At 44.2% G+C, this 18,157-nt stretch overlaps 1 protein-coding gene across 1 annotated transcript; it reads left to right on the top strand.

Moving 5' to 3' along the window:
* The first annotated feature begins 11,408 nt into the window (after positions 1-11,408).
* On the top strand, positions 11,409-17,186 carry RS1 (retinoschisin 1). The gene is made up of 4 exons (XM_043458429.1): positions 11,409-11,421; positions 12,431-12,572; positions 14,731-14,926; positions 17,034-17,186. The coding sequence occupies exons 1-4, from the start codon at positions 11,409-11,411 to the stop codon at positions 17,184-17,186; spliced, it is 504 nt and encodes a 167-aa protein (XP_043314364.1).
* The last annotated feature ends 971 nt before the right edge of the window (positions 17,187-18,157 follow it).

The raw sequence follows: 18,157 nt of genomic DNA, 5'->3' as shown, positions 1-18,157 counted from the left end.
TTGAGCAAAAGGGCAGAATGCTCTTATATTGCCAAAATCTAAGGCTGGTGAGTGGCAGACCCTCTGGTGGAAACCTGTAACCTGGAGGAACCCCAAAGATGATCTGAGTGGGGAGAAAAATAGGCAACCACGTAATCAAAATCTTGTCCTTTTTCCTTTAAAGGCTGACCTGTTTTGCTAATCCCAACAGTGTTATTTTCTGGTATTATAAGTTGTCACCAAACACGCTTTTTGCCTTTGTTCGCCAGCTTGGGGTGATTAAATCATTTCAGGGATGACAGCAGCCACGTTGCTGCTCCCTTGGTGACAGCTTTTCCTGTAAAAGGCTTGTTGTTCCTTCTCTCTCTGCTCATTTCCATAAGATCTGGTGCCTCAGGACCCAAGGCTGCCTGCAGACAAACACGTTCTGGGGAGAGGAGCCCAGGCAGGGACACAAAGGCAGCAATCTGACTGAGCACAGATGGCTCTGCAACCAGGCCTCCCTCTTGGGTCTCTTCCTCTCCACAGGTAGAGCCCCTCCTCACCCTGCCCCTTCCTTTTTGCCTTCTGCTCTGTTGCTGCGCAATGCAATTCAGGGCCCTCTGGGGGAGCACCTGAGGGCCCGGCTAGTGCAAAGGCCCTGAACTCCGTGACCATTACGGGCTTCATCCGAAATCTGGGTTTGCTCAGTTGCAGCCGCGTAGACCCTCTTCCCATGACAGGACACGGCTTCCAGGCCAATCTGACCTGGTTATTAGGGCCACTCTATTAGTGACCAACTCACCTCACCTTTGGTCTCCCAGGGCCTATTCTGCCAACCCAGCAGGTCTTGAGGATGGGGTGGAGCTGAGTGCCTTCTGCATTAACAGTCCCATATGCCTCTCAGAACATCTCTATCCCATCTGCCCAAATCCCTGTCCCCCTAGAGCCTTCTCTTCCCCTAGTAAATGATGGCTTTATCCTCCCAGGCACTCAGGCCTTGAACCTCTCCTCTCTTTATTTCACACTCACTTCATTTGTCAGCAAATCCTGTGGGCACTACCTTCCAAAGAGTCAGAATACAGCCACTTCTCATCACTTCCACTGCTACCACCCTGTGGCCAAGGCGCCATCGTCTCTCGCCTAGACAGCATGCCAAGCACCCACCCACCCGAGGTTTTTACATGCTATTGGCTCTGTCCACAGGTATCTCACCTCCCTCAGTTCTTTGCTCCAACATCACCTTCTCAGTGAAACCTTCCCTAAGCCCCAAAGTACCATTCCCAGTCCCTCCCCCCAACCGCCCGCATCTCTGTACTTTATTTTTCTCTACAACAGTCACCATTCTTTTATGTACTATATATTTTATTCATTAATTCACTATCCCCTAACCTTCCCCCCACTCACATTAGACTTCTAAGTTCTAGAAGGGCAGGTGTTTTTTTTTCTGCTTTGATTACTGCTATATCCCCAGTGCCTAAATCTGGGCCTGGAATATAGTAGATGCTCAATGAAAATTAATGAATGAATGCTTTGGGATCAGTCATTATGAGCTATCTTTGCTATCAATTTCAATAATTGTACTGGTGCTTAGATAAACCTGTGGACAAGAAAGACCTAGGACACAAAGGCCAGAGTAAGTGGTGAGTTCTACATGAGGGACTGAAAAAGTCCTCTTCATAGGGAAGGGGATAAGCAGGCAGAAAAGTTGGGAGGGGAAGGCATTTGAGGCCAAGAAATCATGTACAAAGGCATACAGGCATGAAACAGCCTGGCACATTTGATGAACTGCAAATATTAGAGAGTGCAAAAAATAAATCTGCAGAGATAGGCAGGAGATAGATCATGGCAACTTAAAGGACACATTATTATACCCATTTTAGAGATGAAAAGTGGAGAGATGCAGTCCTACAACTAATGTCAGATGTGAAACTGGGGCCATGATAATGGGAACCCACCAAAGGATTTGGAGCAGGTGACACAATCAGGTTTGCCTTCTATCCCATTGACAGCATAGAGGATGGATGAGGCAAGGTCTCTCTTTAGGAAGGAGAGTATCCAGGGGAGAGAGGGTGGGGGCCTAAAACAGGAAGTGGCAGTGGGGGTGGAGAGGAAAGATGGCCCATAATAGACACTTGATGTGGGGAGTTAGGAAAAAGAGGTGACTAGGAGGAGTCCCAGATTTCTGGATGGGGTGGTAGGTGAACAGTGGAGCCATGCTGTAGGATAAGAAATAGAGAAAGCAGAACAATCTGAGGAAGGATGTAATGAGTTCAGTGTTTAAAAAAATTTTTTCCTAAAGTATAATATACATACAGAAGAGTATAAGTAACTGTACAGCTCAATGAATTTTTACCACTAAACACACCTAAGTAGCCAGCACACGGATCAAGTAACAGAACTTGACCAGCCTCCCACACACCCTCCCTGGGCTTCCTCCTTGCTACTCCCTACCCCAAGTATAACCAGGACCCTAATGTCTAGTGGCATAGATGACTTTTGTACATTTTAAATGGATTCATATAGTATGTCCACTTCATCTGCCTTTCCACTCAGCATTGTTTGTGAGCAGTGGTCATATTGTGGCGTGGAGTTGTAGGTCATCCATTTTCATTGCAGTAGTGTTCCACTGTATGAATCTACCACGTGTATCCACTCTACTCTTGATGGACATAAGAGTGTTTCCAGTTTGGGGTTTTACAAATATTGCTGGTACAAATAATCTAGTATTAATACATGGTTTTGTTTGGCTTATTGGATATCTTCCTGTCGCTATCTCTTGCTACCTAAAACTGGACCCAACCAAGTGCTGGCTAGGTCATAAAGCTGGTGGGGTATAAGTTGGTCTAACTTCTTTGAAAAAATCTTTAGTAATTTGTACAAAGCCTGGACATATATGTGCCCTATGGCCCAGGAATTCCAGTCAAGTATTTACCCACTAGAAATGCATACATATGTTCTCTGACAAACAAAAACATATATTATATAGCACAGGGAACTCTACTCAATACTCTGCAATGGTCTATATGGAAAAAGAATCTTAAAAAAGAGGAGATAGATGTATATGTATAACTGATTCACTGATCTGTACAGCAGAAACTAAGATGACACTGTAACTCAACTATGCCACAATAAAAATTAAAAAAATTAAAAAAGAAGCCCTTGGTAACTTCCTTTGCCAGCTCAGGCTTGCCCTCCTACCAAGATGATACTCCCTAGTTACACTGCTACCTGAGAGGGTCAATTCTGCCCATAGCAGGTGGACCAAGGAGTCTCTAGGAATGAATCATCAATGGATAAGGCCCAGGAGAGACAGCAGTTTGTTGACCATAGCTGAGAGGTAGTGCTGAATTTGCTCAGGATAAAAGTTATGCCCCCTCGGCTCCCCTTACGGCCTATGCTTAACCCAGCAGGGGACTCACCGTGTGTGTAGTCCAGTGATCTGTCTTCTCCTGGGTCCTCAGGCCCCTTGTGGGCAGAGAGCAAGGCTTCCATTTCAGAAAGCACAGGCCCTGGAGCAGAGCCAGGCTCACAGTGGACACAAAAAAGTGGTATGTGGAAGGATACATATTATTTAAAGAAAGGCACAATTTGAAAAAACTAGCTTTATAATTCTAATGAAAATGATGAGACCACTCCTTTACTCTCACAATCTGAAAGTTTTTGGTGGGCATCAGATCAATTTTTAGACAGGAAAGTGGTTAAGGAGGGACTTTTATATCTACTACCTATACCTGGGTTCTGTTTGAGATTTTTATAATAGGTATGTGTTGCTTTTATAATCAGAAAAGAAATAAAGGAATTTGTTTTGTTGAAATAGGAAAATGGAGCTTTGGTGCAGTAAACTAGCACTGTCTAATGGAACCTTGGGTGATGATGGAAATGTTATATATCTGTGCTGCCCAGTACAGGAGCCACTAAGTCACATGTGGCCAGCAAACACTTGAAATTTGGCTGGTATGACTGAGAAATCGAAACTTTAATTTTATTAATTTAATGAATTTAAATTCAAATAGCCACATGTGAATAATGACTACTGCAATGGACAGTGCAGCTTTAAGCAATCAGCTTATGCTAACAGAGACAAACTCTTTTCCTATTAAATTGTGCATTCACTCTATTTATTCATACTTCTATAGAGATAGGTTAAATGTTAGTATTATGTTAAATTTTGCAGATTTTCAATTTTTCCACATCATTTATGTGATATTTATACTTTGACTATGGTTTGATATTTCCTGTAGATAACAAACCCAAAAAAACTTTTAAAAAAAAATGATGTCCTAATTCTAAATCACCTGACTATGTCGCAAGGCGGGACTAGGAATCAACTCTTTAATAGCATATTGGGCAGACACTGGGAACCATGATGATGAATGATAAGGAGTTAACAAGGGAAAAACTCTCACTGACAATGTTAAATGGAATAAGAATGTCATAAACTTAAAACATTGTTTAGATAGATTCTCAAATATGTTCTTAAAATATGAAAGAAAAGAGAAGAAATTTACAGTAAAATGTTAATAGTGTTACCTTTGGTCGTATATATACGTGGTGTGTGTGTGTGTGTGTGTGTGTGTGTGTGTGTAGGTGCCTTTTTTTCTCTTTGCAACATTAATGTATTTTTCCAAAATTCTATAATGAACAAGATAATTACCATCATCCTTGTCTTTCTGTTTTACTGTCTCTAGTTTCTAAGCTTCCGTGGATGTTTTTCCAGGCACATATTTACTCACTTTGACTTCTTCCAGAAGGGGCCTTGTTAACTTTTTATGTGATTATTATCACTTTGCTTTTCCATGTAATGAATCATTTGTTGAATTTTTCTTTCTTGTTTTAACTTGATTTTCCCTCTCTTTTCCTTTTGCTCAGCCACACTGGGATTATCATCTACTGAGGTATGTTATAGTAAGAAGGCTGGAATTCATACCGATACTGTTTTTAAAGATTTTCCTAGCCAAAAACAATGTATAGGATTACCACTTTTTAAAAAATGTATTTTTAAATATATCTTTTTTTCTGGTGGTGGCAATAGCATGTTTTATCTGGACAAAGTCCAAGACTGATTCAGATAAATGAGAGAATGCAAGTGAACCAGGTCTTAAGTCAGATGGCGGAATCTTGAATTCAGTCCCTTTTAAAACTGGATCCCCAGAAGGGACCTCCAGGAGATGTGAGGTGCCTGATCACTACAATGGGGTGGACATGGCTCTCTACATAGATGTGTCTGTGAAGTTTTTAGCTGGTCATCCACAGTGACAAATATTTGTCTGTTTAGACTCAAAGATGAGTGGCGACTGTGTATGTTAAACTGGGTTCAAAAGTCAGTTGCACTGCTGTAGAGTGAAAGCTGCCCTAGACAATAGGAACTGAATGAGTGAGGTTTGTGAATGCAAGCTTTTCCAGTAGTGCTGACCACAGTTGCCTTTGACTATGACTTTTCTGAAGTTCCTGCCCCCTGACTTCCCGCAGGATGAGGGTGAGGATCCCTGGTACCACAAAGCGTGCAAGTGCGATTGCCAAGGAGGTGCCAATGCCCTGTGGTCTGCAGGTTCCACCCCCTTGGACTGCATACCGGGTGAGTGTCCCCTCTCTTTGGGGCACCAGATCCTTGGGGTGTCCTTGGGAACACCCTGTTTCTCTTCTTTCAACTTTGATGAATTAAATCCCCTGAATGCCACAGTCGGGTTTTCACCAGTTGGCCTTTAAACTTCAAATTTCAATGGCCACTGCTTCAACAAATGGCACTGCTGTCATTGTTCAGAACAGTTTGCTGGATCTCTACTTGACCTCTGTGAGATGGTAAGATGGGACCTAAATTTCACCGAAAGGGATTAACAGAATTTATCTCAAATAAACTAATGATAGGCAGCAATTTTGAGAAGAGCACGGGCTTCTGAGCCAGAAATACCAGGGTTGGAATCTTGGCTGCATCACTGTTTAACTCTGGGACTTCCACTCTAGCCTTTCTCTGTCAAATGGAGGTAATGCTACTATGCCCAGACACTTACTACTCACCAAACAACCACATGCCTCACATTCTCAGCCCCTTCACAGTCAAGTGGCCTCACAGGAGCAGTTCCAGCTGAAGGGAGACGTTTCTCTTCTGAAATGGGGTCCATTTCCCTGCTGGAGAAAGTGGTTTCTCCTTTCATCTGGGAGCCAGGGAGGTTAAATGTAGCAGAACCTCCTGCTGACCTTACCTGAGTGAAAAATCACTGTTTGCTGTGTTAAGCCTCTGAAATTTCTGTGACAATTTTTTCTGCAGCCTCTGCTGACTAATATGAATGCCTTCCTCTAAGGCAGGGGCCAGAAAACTTGGTCTGTAAAGGACCCGGCGGTAATTATTTGTGGCTCTGAGCACTGCAGGGCCTCGACACCTCAAATAGAAAGCAGTCATAGACAGTATGTAAATACATGAGCATGGCTGTGCTCCAATAAAACTTTATTTATAAAAACAGGCACAGAGCCACATTTGGCCCAAGGGCCACAGTGTGTGGAACCTGCTGTAAGGAGTATTTCTGAGGACTAAAATGGATGAGGCATTAAAGCGTCTTGTCCTGGACCTGGCAAACTGTAGTTCCTTTTCTTCCTGCCTCCTAAGAGCTCACATTTCGACTTTCAAGTGGCCTAGCAAACGTTTGCCAGGCTCGGTATTTACCACAGCTCAGAGCCTTTTTTGCTGAAACTGTCCTTGCCACCCCCTTCCAGGGTTATGCTGGAGCCCTGCCGTGTCATTCACTTTACATAATCGCCTAATAATAGCTCCAGGAGAGAGGTTTAGTGTGAAGTACGCAAGCTTCTCTGCATTATTCCATTAAATTTGCATTAAAATAGCAAGTTGTGGGGAAAAGGGGTCTACAAAGGCTTTTACTGCCTGCTTTCCTATTTACTAAAGGGGAGGAATTGGTTTCTGAAGGAAGTCTCCTGGAAGGGAACAGTGGGGGCCCGGTAGTGGTAGGGAGGAAAGCAGTAAGTGCTGATGAGTTCAGGGGCTTCTCCCTTGGGAAGGACATCCCACTGAGTTCCTGCAGCCCTTCTGTGCTGGGATAATCTGCCCAGTGAAGACTGAGGCAACCTCCTTAATAAATCCGTTTAGAATTCAATTCCACCCTCTGTTATCATGTGCCTGTTATGTGCTGATGGGAAGACAAAAATGAACCGCTGTCTCTACCCTGAAGGAGTTTACCCTTTAGTGGAAACAAATGTTCTCTTCACTAGAGACTGGAGTCCTCCTGTAATTCCAGTCCAAGGAAGCTCTTTCTAAGAAGAAATTGAAAAGAGATTATTTGTACAGTTTCATTGACGCCATCAACTGTGCAGCTGAGGAGGGCTGTGTGTCTGAGGAACATGAAGATGACCTGGGTGGTTCAGGCTCTCTCCCCTACACAGCTGCCATGAACTTGAAGTTCTGAAATCAGAAATTCTTTTAGCTTAAGTGTTTTCCTCTCCCCATTGGGGTTTTTGTTTTTATTTTAGCAATACAGATATTCCCTGGAAAGAAAAAAATGCAATCTTAGTGTTACATGGTTGATTCATTTATGTAAATTGGCTTTTCCACAAGAGAGATGATTCGGGGCAGCAGGACTGGCCACAACCTTCCAGAATTCACTTGCCCGTCAGTGCCTCAGATCCTCATTGGAACGTCAAGAACGTGGCCTGGTCTTTCTGGATCCTGAGATTGAGTGCTTCCACCAGAGTCCGCCTTACGACGGAAGGAGAGCCTAGAAAGCACAGGACAGGAGGGTCATTCAGAGCTGCCGGGAGGTGCTGGCAGGTGCACACTGGCTGTTACTGCCAGGGAGCCCTACCCACAGAGCAGAAGGTGACCAGCTGGGTGCATTATGGCCTAGTAATCTTCAGCTTAACGCTTTTATAGTAAAAGGTCTGTCTTTTTCAATGTTGAGCCAAGATTACCTCATCACTCTGAGAGGGGGGAATAAGGTAGGGAAGGTATCAAAGTATAAGACATCCAATGACTCAATGCTTTACTTATATCCTAGATTTTATATTTCCATATAATATTCAAGTTTATTCTTTTATAAATATTATTCTGTATTCAACTACATCATCATACAGATTCAAGTCTAACACATGTGCATGATAATAGTCACATGTCTTTTGTCGAGAATGGCCCTGAACTCTCTTTGCGTTCCTTTATTGTTAATATTCTTCATGTCTGCCCTTCATATGTCTACACATGGAGAAATTACCCACTGAATAAGAAAGGCTAGTATGTTAAGCGTGCATAACCTGAATTAGCAGTACGTATGATGATGGCTTTACCCATCTAATGATCACAAGAGACACTTGTGCCACAGAAAATGCCGGTTTTTCCTTAAGAGTAAAATGAGTGCACAAACAGGCTTAATAGCTTATAGTAACCTCCACTGAGCAGAAAACTTGGGACGGACATATTCTGTGTGTGTGAAGTGGATCACTTTACTTCCTCTAGCAGCACTGTTTATGTTGCTTAATACTAGTTTAGACTCAATTGACAATTTTTGATGAGACCAATGGGGAATTCTCTGGGCCAGTCAACTCCCACTGCCTCCCTGAGCTCCCTGCTTCCTATTCCTGCCATTATCTCTGCTTATCCCAAGTGGCCACCCAAGATGAGATGATGAAGTTTGTTTATCCCTCCATTCATCCATCCAATCAATATCTACTGAGTGCCTAGCACACACAGGCATTCTGCTCGGCTCAGGATAGTATGGTGAGCTAGACAGACCGGGGGAGCTGGAAGCAGCATCTGGAGTCCCTCCCAACTCAGGGTGGGCAGGGGAAGTGGGAAGAGAGCCAAAGGATGAGGAGAGGTGGCCAGGTGAAGGGGAAAGGAGGAGCCAGGGAAAATAGTAAGAATGTGAGTGGACTGCCCTTCACTCCAGGGCACAAAGAGCAGGAGAAATGCTACATTTTCTATTTTTCCAACTTTTAGATAACTCTGGTTTGAGTCCCCTGTTATCATGGGCTGTGAGGAGTCTAAAGACAGGATTGTTGAAGGTCCTGTCCCTCCCCCTTGGACTACATTCTCCTGCCCCCTGCCCCTCGGGGGCCTGCCAGGACTGACTGGGGGCAGCTCTCTGCCTGCCTGGCCCTCACAGGAGGGCAGAAGCTTTGTTGGTGGCCCTTCTCATTCTGAACCAAGCTTAATCCTGGGGATTTCCCCAAGACTCCCTCAGAGGTGCTCAGGCCCCTATCACGAGTCCCCCCAGGCCCCAGCAAAGCTCAAAGCCCAAAGCCTCCAGCCACCTCATCTGGGAGAGTCACCTCATTCCTGTTGAGGCCTGGACCTTCCAAATCCATGAGCCTGAGGGATGCTAGGCTGTCAACAGGCTTCTCCTGTCTCAAATCACATGTGTGCACTTGTAAACATCTTACTCCTTTGTGAGGCAAGGAGAGTCTAAACCTTTAGAAATAGGAAGCTGACCTTCTTAAACGGATATAGAGAGGGTGATGGGGGTAGAGAGGTGCTAGATTATTTCCCCTGGTGAGTTTTCACCATAAAAACAAACATACACAACTCAAGACATTAATATACTCTCACAAATTCACGCTATTTACACCAGCATTAGCTGATTATTTTTAGCCAGGCAATAGAGGCTCTACACTCTACACTGTTTTAAACAATCCCAAATCAACTTTATGGAGGCAGGGACTACTGTTGTACCCATTTCACAGATGAGGAAACAGACCCAGAGAGGTTGAGTAGCTTGTCTAAGCTCACTGAAGGGGGAGTGGGATCCCATCCTAGGTCATCCTGGCTCTAAGTGGCATTCTTGAGCTTGGCTGCCCATTAAAATCACCTGCAGCTTTACCCCATGCCCAGGTCCTGCCCTAGAGCAAGGACATCAGAATCGCTGGTGGTATGACCTGAACACCAGCACTTCTTCCCATCACAGTCTCTACTTGGTACCTTGGGCCCAAACACTGGGGTTTCTGGGTTAGCAGATTGGTGGCTGGAGGTGCCAATGCCAGAGTCATGGAGCACTGGACAGGGGCAGGCTTGGGGCTTGGATGCTGAAGGACTTAGTTTTGGATATATGAGTGTGAAGCATCTATAGGTCACCCAGATGGAACTGTTCACCTGGGAAATATCCAGGGGGCAGTGGGATGGAGCTTGGGGACTGGGAGTCACTCTTTGGCTTTCAGACACCAGCTGAAGCTATGGGGATGGTGAGTTCATCGTCTACCGTGGACAGTACGGGCAGGATCCATGTCGGGACAAGCCCTTACAGGCCTCCAAGGACATTGCCATTGGCCAGGTCGCTGCAGTGTAACTAACTGTTAGATGGGCTAATTGGGAAGAGATGGCAAAAGAGATGTGAGGGGGAAAATAGAGAAAGAGCCAAATGGCAAGAATAAAGCAATCGGGAGAGGTGGCCATGGCTTTTCCTTTCCCTCTGCCTCTTCCCTCTGAGCTGGTGGCCCCGGAGTAAGAAAAGGGAAATTCATGATGGAGGGGCCCTAGGGACATCCATGGTTAGAATTTAAGTGGTTTCCAACTGAAACCTAGCTTTCTGATGCTGGGGCCTTGTCCCTCCTTCTGGTGGCTGGGCTCGTCTTCCAGGTCAGAGGGGGAGGTGAGGAGGTGGATGAACCCCCAAGGCCACAGAGAGCGGCCCCCTGAATCCTCCAGCCAACAAAACACCTTCCTGGCAGACCAAGGTTTTCAAAGTGTGCTTTGAAAGTGTGTTCATTAAAAATGCGGCGGCTCTGGGGGTGGAATCCTGGAAGCGGCATTCTTAACAAGCCCCTCTGATGATCTGACCACACAAGGCATGATAGAGTGGCCCAGAAAGCACTCCTATTCTCTCTCTCTTGACATTAATAGGCCCACCAAAGCTTCGAGTACTTGATAAACTACAAATGCTGTCCTCAGACCCCCAGTTCCACTAAGCTGCAGCTGCTGGTGGGAGTTGGCCCTATTTCTTTGGTACACTGGGTAGCAAGGCAGTTAAGCCACCCTGGCCAGAGGCCTGAAGCTGTCCTTTTGTCTTCAGCATCTGGGGACAGGGCAGGACTATCCCCATAGGCATTCCAGAGCCTCAGGATGTCATTCAAGCTTTTATATGCCTCATTCAATTTTACTGATATTTGAAAATTATCTGCTACAAAGACATAAGCACTCATTTTACTCTTGAAGGTGACAATGCCTTAGTAAATACACTCAGCTTTTTAATCTGAACTCACATTTACACATGGTGAGAAAGTAATTTGATCTGCCTTACTTGAAGTTTATCATTCACAACTGGAAAACTGCCTAAATTTATCACTTGTTTTCTAAAGAAATTCAGCTAGAATCTGGGTTTGGTTATAAATAAAAGACCCCCTAAATAGTGGCTTATTGAAATAGTTTTGCTTTGACTCACATGGTAAAAAACTAGGGGTAAGGAATAGCTTAAGGATATCAGGACTGAGGTCTCTTTAGTTCTCTTGGCCTTACCATCATGGTGCAAGATGGTATTGTTGTACCAGCCATCAGATCTTGCTTTTAGGCAAGGAAGAAAGAGGGGGCAAGCAAAATTTGATTAGAAATCACTAACAGATACCTTCTCCTATCTCATGGATCAGAAATTGTGTCATATGGTCAATTCTAACTGCAAAGGTGACCGGAAAATACACACACACACACACACACACACACACACACACACACAGTTGGCTACATTGCTGCACCCAACAAAATTAGGGTTTTTTAGTCAAAAAGAAAGGGAGAACAGATGCTGGGTTGGCAACTGGCGGTCTCTGACCAGGTAACTCAATGCTAAATATAAGAGGAAATACATGAGAAGCAGCAGAAAATTAATATAGAAGCACCAGCTTCGTCTAGTCTTATTTGGAAAAAGCAGTTCCTTTCAAATGTTCCTATTCAACAGTCACTTAGGCGCATTTCATCCCTCCCTCCTTTTTTCATTAGAATTTCATTAGACTAGTAAGAAAACTGCAATTTACAAGTAGGAAGTCAGTCTTAATATATAATTGCCCTTCTTGCCTCTCACCATTGTTTTGTTCCTATAATTGGCATCATATGCTGCCTGAGGACAATTAGGGACTCTGATGTCATCATGTGGGACGGCAAACCAGTGTTAATAAGGAAAATAGAGAGTGTGGCATATAAGTATGATATTTTGCTACAAATCTCTTAGTTTTAGGTCTCTGAGTTTGTGGAGGAGGTGAAGTATTTCTCAAAATTCCCCCTTACCCAAGAGGTTGCCATAGAGCTACTTCCCTCTGCTTTTATGAATGTTGTGAGTCTCTATGGCAATCCTTTTACTTCATCTTCACTCTCTTCTCACAAGAGCAGTGAAGAGAATGAAGACCCAGTCCTACCCATTGAGAACAGTGCTGACAAAGGAAAACATCTTCCACCTCACGAGAGGGTCTGATTTGTCATTTCAATCATGTCATGTTTGTTGAGTCTTGCCATGCGATCCAAGTGTTTCAATGTGCCTTCTTTCTCCTTTCCCAGAATGCCCATACCATAAGCCCCTGGGTTTCGAGTCAGGAGAGGTTACACCAGACCAGATCACCTGCTCCAACGTGGAGCAGTATGTGGGCTGGTATTCTTCCTGGACTGCCAACAAGGCCCGGCTCAACAGTCAAGGCTTTGGGTAAGCAGGGCATGCAACTTGGGTGATTATTTTTTCCATGTAATTTGAAAAAGTATGTCTCTGTGACAAATGAAAGACATAGAATGCATTTATTTATTTAACAAATAGTGACTGAGTGCCTTTCATGTGCCAAGGACCATGGATATAGCAGTGAACAAGGCGGATGAGCTCCTGGCCTTTGAGAAGCACTCAGTTTAGAGGGGGGACTCTAAGCACACTGTCACACAACTGGCCATTGGCTAAGTGTGAGGAACACTGTGGAGGAGATGAAGAAAGACCTATTTGATTTGAAACATCAGGAAAGGTTTTCTAAGGAAAAAATCTTTGCCCTGAGAATTGCAGTTGGCCAGGTGGGGGCAAGGTGGGAGGGAGGCACAGGGCACAGCAGGTGCAAAGGCCCTGACTTGGGAAGATCCCTCAAGTGCTTGGATGGTGAGATAAACCCAGAGAGGTAGGCAGCAGTCAGATGGTATGGGCCTTATAAGTCATGTTAAGGATTGTGGTCCTTATTTTAGGGATATTGGGAGAACCCTGAATGTGCATGAGTTAGAATACAGATTTGTGCTGCTGTAACAAACAGCCCCCAAATACAGAGACTTAACCAACATGAAGGTGATTAGGCAGTCTAGAATTGTTATGACAGCTGGATGGTATCAGGGACCCAAACTCTTTCTACCTTGTTCTCTCCTCCTTAATATGAAATTTCCATCTTGGAGCCCAAGATGGCTGCTCTAGCTTCCACTGCTATATCCACAGTCTAGTCAGTAGGGAAAGAAGAGCACAGTGCAGACACTTTTCCTTTAAGGATATATCAATCCTACTGGCCACTGCTGCCCACATCTCATTGATCAGAATTTGTTCAGATTGTCCCATCCAGCTGCAAAGGAGACTGGGAAATGAGATCTTAGCTGAGTGGCCACTCGTTTGCAGAAAACTCAGGGGTTCCATTACTAAAGGAAGATGGGTAAAGGATATGGGGAGACAACTGGCAGACTCTACCAGAGAAAGATTTAAAGTTGGGGAGTATTACAATCGGATTTATGTTTTAAGTAAAAATTTCTGGCTCTTACGGGAAGAACGGTCTAATGTGCAGTATGGGTTGGGGGTGAGGTGGGGAAAGGAATCCAGAGAGACTAGTTAAGTAAGCTACGCCAGCTGTCCAGGCAAGAACTGAAGGTGACATGGGCTAGCGTGGTGGCAGTGAAATGACTTTGAGGAACATTTGGAGATGGAGCCAAGAGATGCATTAGATGGTTGAGGTGACAGAGAGGAAGGGGAAGCATTCAGAGAGATGAACACTGGAAGGAGAGGCTGGGGTAAGGATAATTAAGAGCTCTTTTTAAACATGTTTTGAGATGCTGTATAGCATCCAGAAGAAGTTGAATAGCTGGCAATTGATTCTTGGGATTTGGAATTTAGAAAAGGTCTGGGATGGACCTAAAAAGTCAGGAGCCACCCAAGGAGCAAGTCCAGAATTAGAAGAGAAGGCAGCCAAGGGCTGAGAGTCCTGAGAAGCTAAATCAATGTGTGCATACACGCACACACATACCACAAAGGGAAACTATAGGTTTCCACAAATTATGAGGGATATAACTAAAAAATAAATCAGTTCCTTCATTGGTTGGTTTGCTTTACAATTGTGAGAAGGCCTTCCAGAGCCACTTGGTTTCATGTTCTGTACACAGTGCCTACCATGGTGTGGGTGACAGCACCTGAAGGAGACACAGATAAGGTATGAAGAGATGAAATTAAAGAGAAAAAAAGAAAACTTATGGAGAAAGAACATCAGGAGAGACTAATGAAAAAGGAAGGGGGCTAGCAGGTGAAATGACCACGTATTTGCATGTTTTGAAGCAAAACATGCTCAACCACACCCCAAAGATGATTTTAGCTACACTTGAAGGCATTTGACAAATTATTTGAATCTGGCAATTCTTCCTTGGACGGTGGAGGTGCAGGGAGAGGGAAACTACAGAAGGATCAGAGGCCAGATATTTCTTGAGGACAAGCCTCTGGGTGCTTAATAGATTGCAGCCCAGGCTGCCTGACCTTTGTGGGGGCTCTGCAGGTGCTGGTGTCCCCTCAAAAGACAGCACCTCCCAGCTCTTCGGAGGGGCTCACGGGGTAAGGCTCCTGGTGACTTGCTGTGTCCACGCAGGTGCGCCTGGCTCTCCAAGTTCCAGGACAGCAGCCAGTGGTTACAGATAGATCTGAAGGAGGTCAAGGTGATTTCAGGGATCCTCACCCAGGGGCGCTGTGACATCGATGAGTGGATGACCAAGTACAGTGTGCAGTACAGGACTGATGAGAGCCTGAACTGGATTTACTATAAAGACCAGACTGGAAACAACCGGGTATGTCGGGCTTACCCCAAACCACCTTCCACACAGCCCCTCTGGGACTTCCCTCCCATCCATCCTTGTGTTCCCGTCATCACCCTCTGTCAGAACTGCCCCCACAGCATGGTGAGTCATCCATGCTTCCTCCCCATCACACAATCTGCTCTCTGATGGCGATATCAACGCAGGTGTCTTTTCTTGTCCCCCTCATGCCTAGCAAAGTTTGTCTGCCAATGAGTGCCATCATACGTGCAAAAGAAATCTTTGAATTCTCGCATTAGCACAGAGAAGCTTAAATAATCAAGACTGGCCATTTGGATGCTTCCAAACTCATTGGACCTTGAACACTTTGCTGCATGGGTTTCCTTGATCTACTGTTGATGCAGCTAGGTCCTCGTCCCTTTATGTATCAATGGATATGGCCTCTCCTAACTGTTGACTGAGACAATCTCAACAAGTTAGCTACTAAACCATATAAATGGTTAAAAGGACTCTAGCTGAGAAGAAATAGAATCACTTAAACCTTTGAGCAACTTTATACCCTACTAATCTCTGAGGGCTGAGACCCAAGTCTTGTTCAACACAGACTGAATACAGTAGGCTCTTGAGTTTATATATTATATATATATACACACACACATACATATATAATCAATATTTTACATATATATGTAAATATACATATATTTGTAATATATATGTATATATAATATATACTATATATATTAAATATATATATACATATATATAATGCTATCTGCAATGAAATAAAAACTCACCAGCTGTTTGGAAAAGTTAATTGCCCTTTTGCCTGAGAGTGAGGCCTTCCCGCAGCTAATTCAGACATTTCATCAGGTTAAGCAGACATGTGTAGCTGAACATCAGAAGGCTCTGTACTCTGATGACAATTTGTGCAGCAAAATATTCATGGGTTGAGATTTCAAGGAGTTTGAACACAATAGGAAAAACCATCTTGATACTTGGACATTGTAATTCACTTTTGTTCTTATTAGTTGGCTTTTCAAAAAGATATGCAAATTCTTTTTCAAGCTCTGCGCTTCTGAAGGCCTTGTTGGTTCTTTGCAAAGAAGTGCTCCACTCCAGCAGCTGTGTGGAGTGGGCCTGTTCCATCCTCCCTCTTCACCGGGCTCCTGACTTAAATAGGTTCAAGGGCAAACAGCTTAGAGAAGAGGGTGTGGGGTGTTGCTATTGGGAAGAAATAAAATCAAGATCATGGCAGCTGAAGTCCTTCTTGATTTGTGTATGGATGAGGTCAATGTGGCAGCCAAATTTTTTTCAGGAGATAATCCCAGAAGGAAATGAAATGTTCTAGTGTCATGGGGTAGAGCACTACGACTCTGGAAAGAGTGCAAAGAAGTTTCTTTGAAAATATAGGCAAATAGCCACTGTGTCCTATGTTATAGCTACCGCATCATGCTATGTTATATTCCCCAAAACAGGAAGCAACCCCTTTTTCTATTTTGGGCACTGCTCTCCCACTTTGAGAATCTTCTCTCTAGTTTTTATGTCTTTTTCTGTTTTAAAAACTTTTTTCCCCCAAGTCTAAAAAGTACTTGCCATTTGTATTGATGCAGACACAAACAGTTAAGCTTTGGCTCACAACTTCAGAGCCAGTTCACAAGTTTTCACTTGAGCCCCACTGTAGATACCTTTGGAACATGGGAACATTCCTCTTTTAAGCACAGTGTGGTCCTTTTCAAAATTCTTGTCAAAATGCAAAGGATTAAATCACAAAATTGGTGATATGAATCAAGAGGCATTTTCTATCAGCACCATCCAATAGAACTTTCTGCAATGAAGGAGATGTTATCTGCAGTATCCAGTATGGTAGCCACTGATGACATACAGTACTGAGCACTTACATAGCAGCTAGTGTGACTGAGGATGTGTTGTTACCTAATATTAATTCATTTCTGTTGATGCCTGGAGCATGTAGGTGCTGACAAACATTCAAGGTCAGATTTTGGAGGATATCAGCAAATTCTCTACCTTTTAAGCACTGAGATTTTCCATAGTTAAAAGTTGGAGCCAAATCCAGACAGGAAACGTCTTCCTTTTCTCTTCTCTGCTGTGATGGTGATAGGATTTCCTTCCTCTTTAGGTTTTCTATGGAAATTCGGACCGAACCTCCACAGTCCAGAACCTGCTGCGGCCCCCCATCATCTCCCGCTTCATCCGGCTCATCCCGCTAGGCTGGCATGTCCGCATTGCCATCCGGATGGAGCTGCTGGAGTGCGTCAGCAAGTGTACCTGATGCTGCCTCGGCTTATACCTGCAGTGGGTGAAGGGCGCAGAGTGGCCTGTGGGGGAACGCTGACTTATCACTGTGACCAACAGAGCTGGATTTTACAGGCTCTTTTCAATGCAGGGCTGGGAAGAGTATACTATCTTTTTTGCATAGTTTCCAATTTCAGTGAGAGAAAATGAAAATGAACTTATTCCCCATTCAGGGTCAAAGAAAATAAGAACAAAGAAAATGTCTCTAAAAACAATTTTCATGCAGAAAGCCTAAGTAGCAGGAGTAATTTGCTGCTCTGGGGGCGTTGTTTTTGTTTGTTTTTGTTTTTACTCTAGTGATATAGTGAAAGGTGCAGTTGCAGGGGAATGCAAAGCAGCCCTGATAATTTGAAAATTCTTTTTCTTTACCACGCTCAAAACAGGAACATACTGTTTTATAAAACCTCTCTTTGAACACAAAGGGGGAGCAAGCTTGTGGTTTCTCCTAGCTAAGTTTTCATTAAATTATGGTCTTTTAGGACTTTAGAGCATTGGGTATGGAGTTTGGGGATGACTGGGTGGTGCAGATGAGCCTGGTAGATGGGAGCCGGTGTCCCAGTCTTGTGAGAGCCATGCATGACCGAACACCCCAGAGGTAGGAAGGTCTCCCCTGCTCTGAGATTTCACCTCCTATGCCCAACCCTGCACACAGTGGCGGGGGAGGTTCAGAGCTTTCATTACAGACAGCTCCACTCTGCATGCCCTCAGATACACGATCCCAGTCTGTGGTCAGTATTTAAGTGAATAACACGGGACAGGCTACATATGTAAGAAACAAAATTTCCCTGTATTTAGGAAACCCAAATGACCAGAACACACCAGAACGTCCTTTTATCTAGGGCTACCATTCTTCAACAAACTTAACACTGGGCAAACAGTTGGCCAGGAGCTGTCACTGGATACACAGAGGCCCATCAGCCAAGGACACTCTGCGGGAAGTGATCAGGA

Source organism: Cervus canadensis, chromosome X (assembly GCF_019320065.1).
Source record: "Cervus canadensis isolate Bull #8, Minnesota chromosome X, ASM1932006v1, whole genome shotgun sequence".
Classification (NCBI taxonomy): domain Eukaryota; kingdom Metazoa; phylum Chordata; class Mammalia; order Artiodactyla; family Cervidae; genus Cervus; species Cervus canadensis.
Note: the sequence above shows the minus strand (reverse complement) of the source record. Positions and strands in the feature narration are given on the sequence as shown.

Excerpts from the sequence above, each read along its gene's own strand:
- RS1 (XM_043458429.1), top strand. Across the intron at positions 12,573-14,730 it reads CTCAACAGTCAAGGCTTTGG|GTGCGCCTGGCTCTCCAAGT; the intron begins GTAAGCAGGGCA and ends GTGTCCACGCAG. Across the intron at positions 14,927-17,033 it reads ACCAGACTGGAAACAACCGG|GTTTTCTATGGAAATTCGGA; the intron begins GTATGTCGGGCT and ends CTTCCTCTTTAG.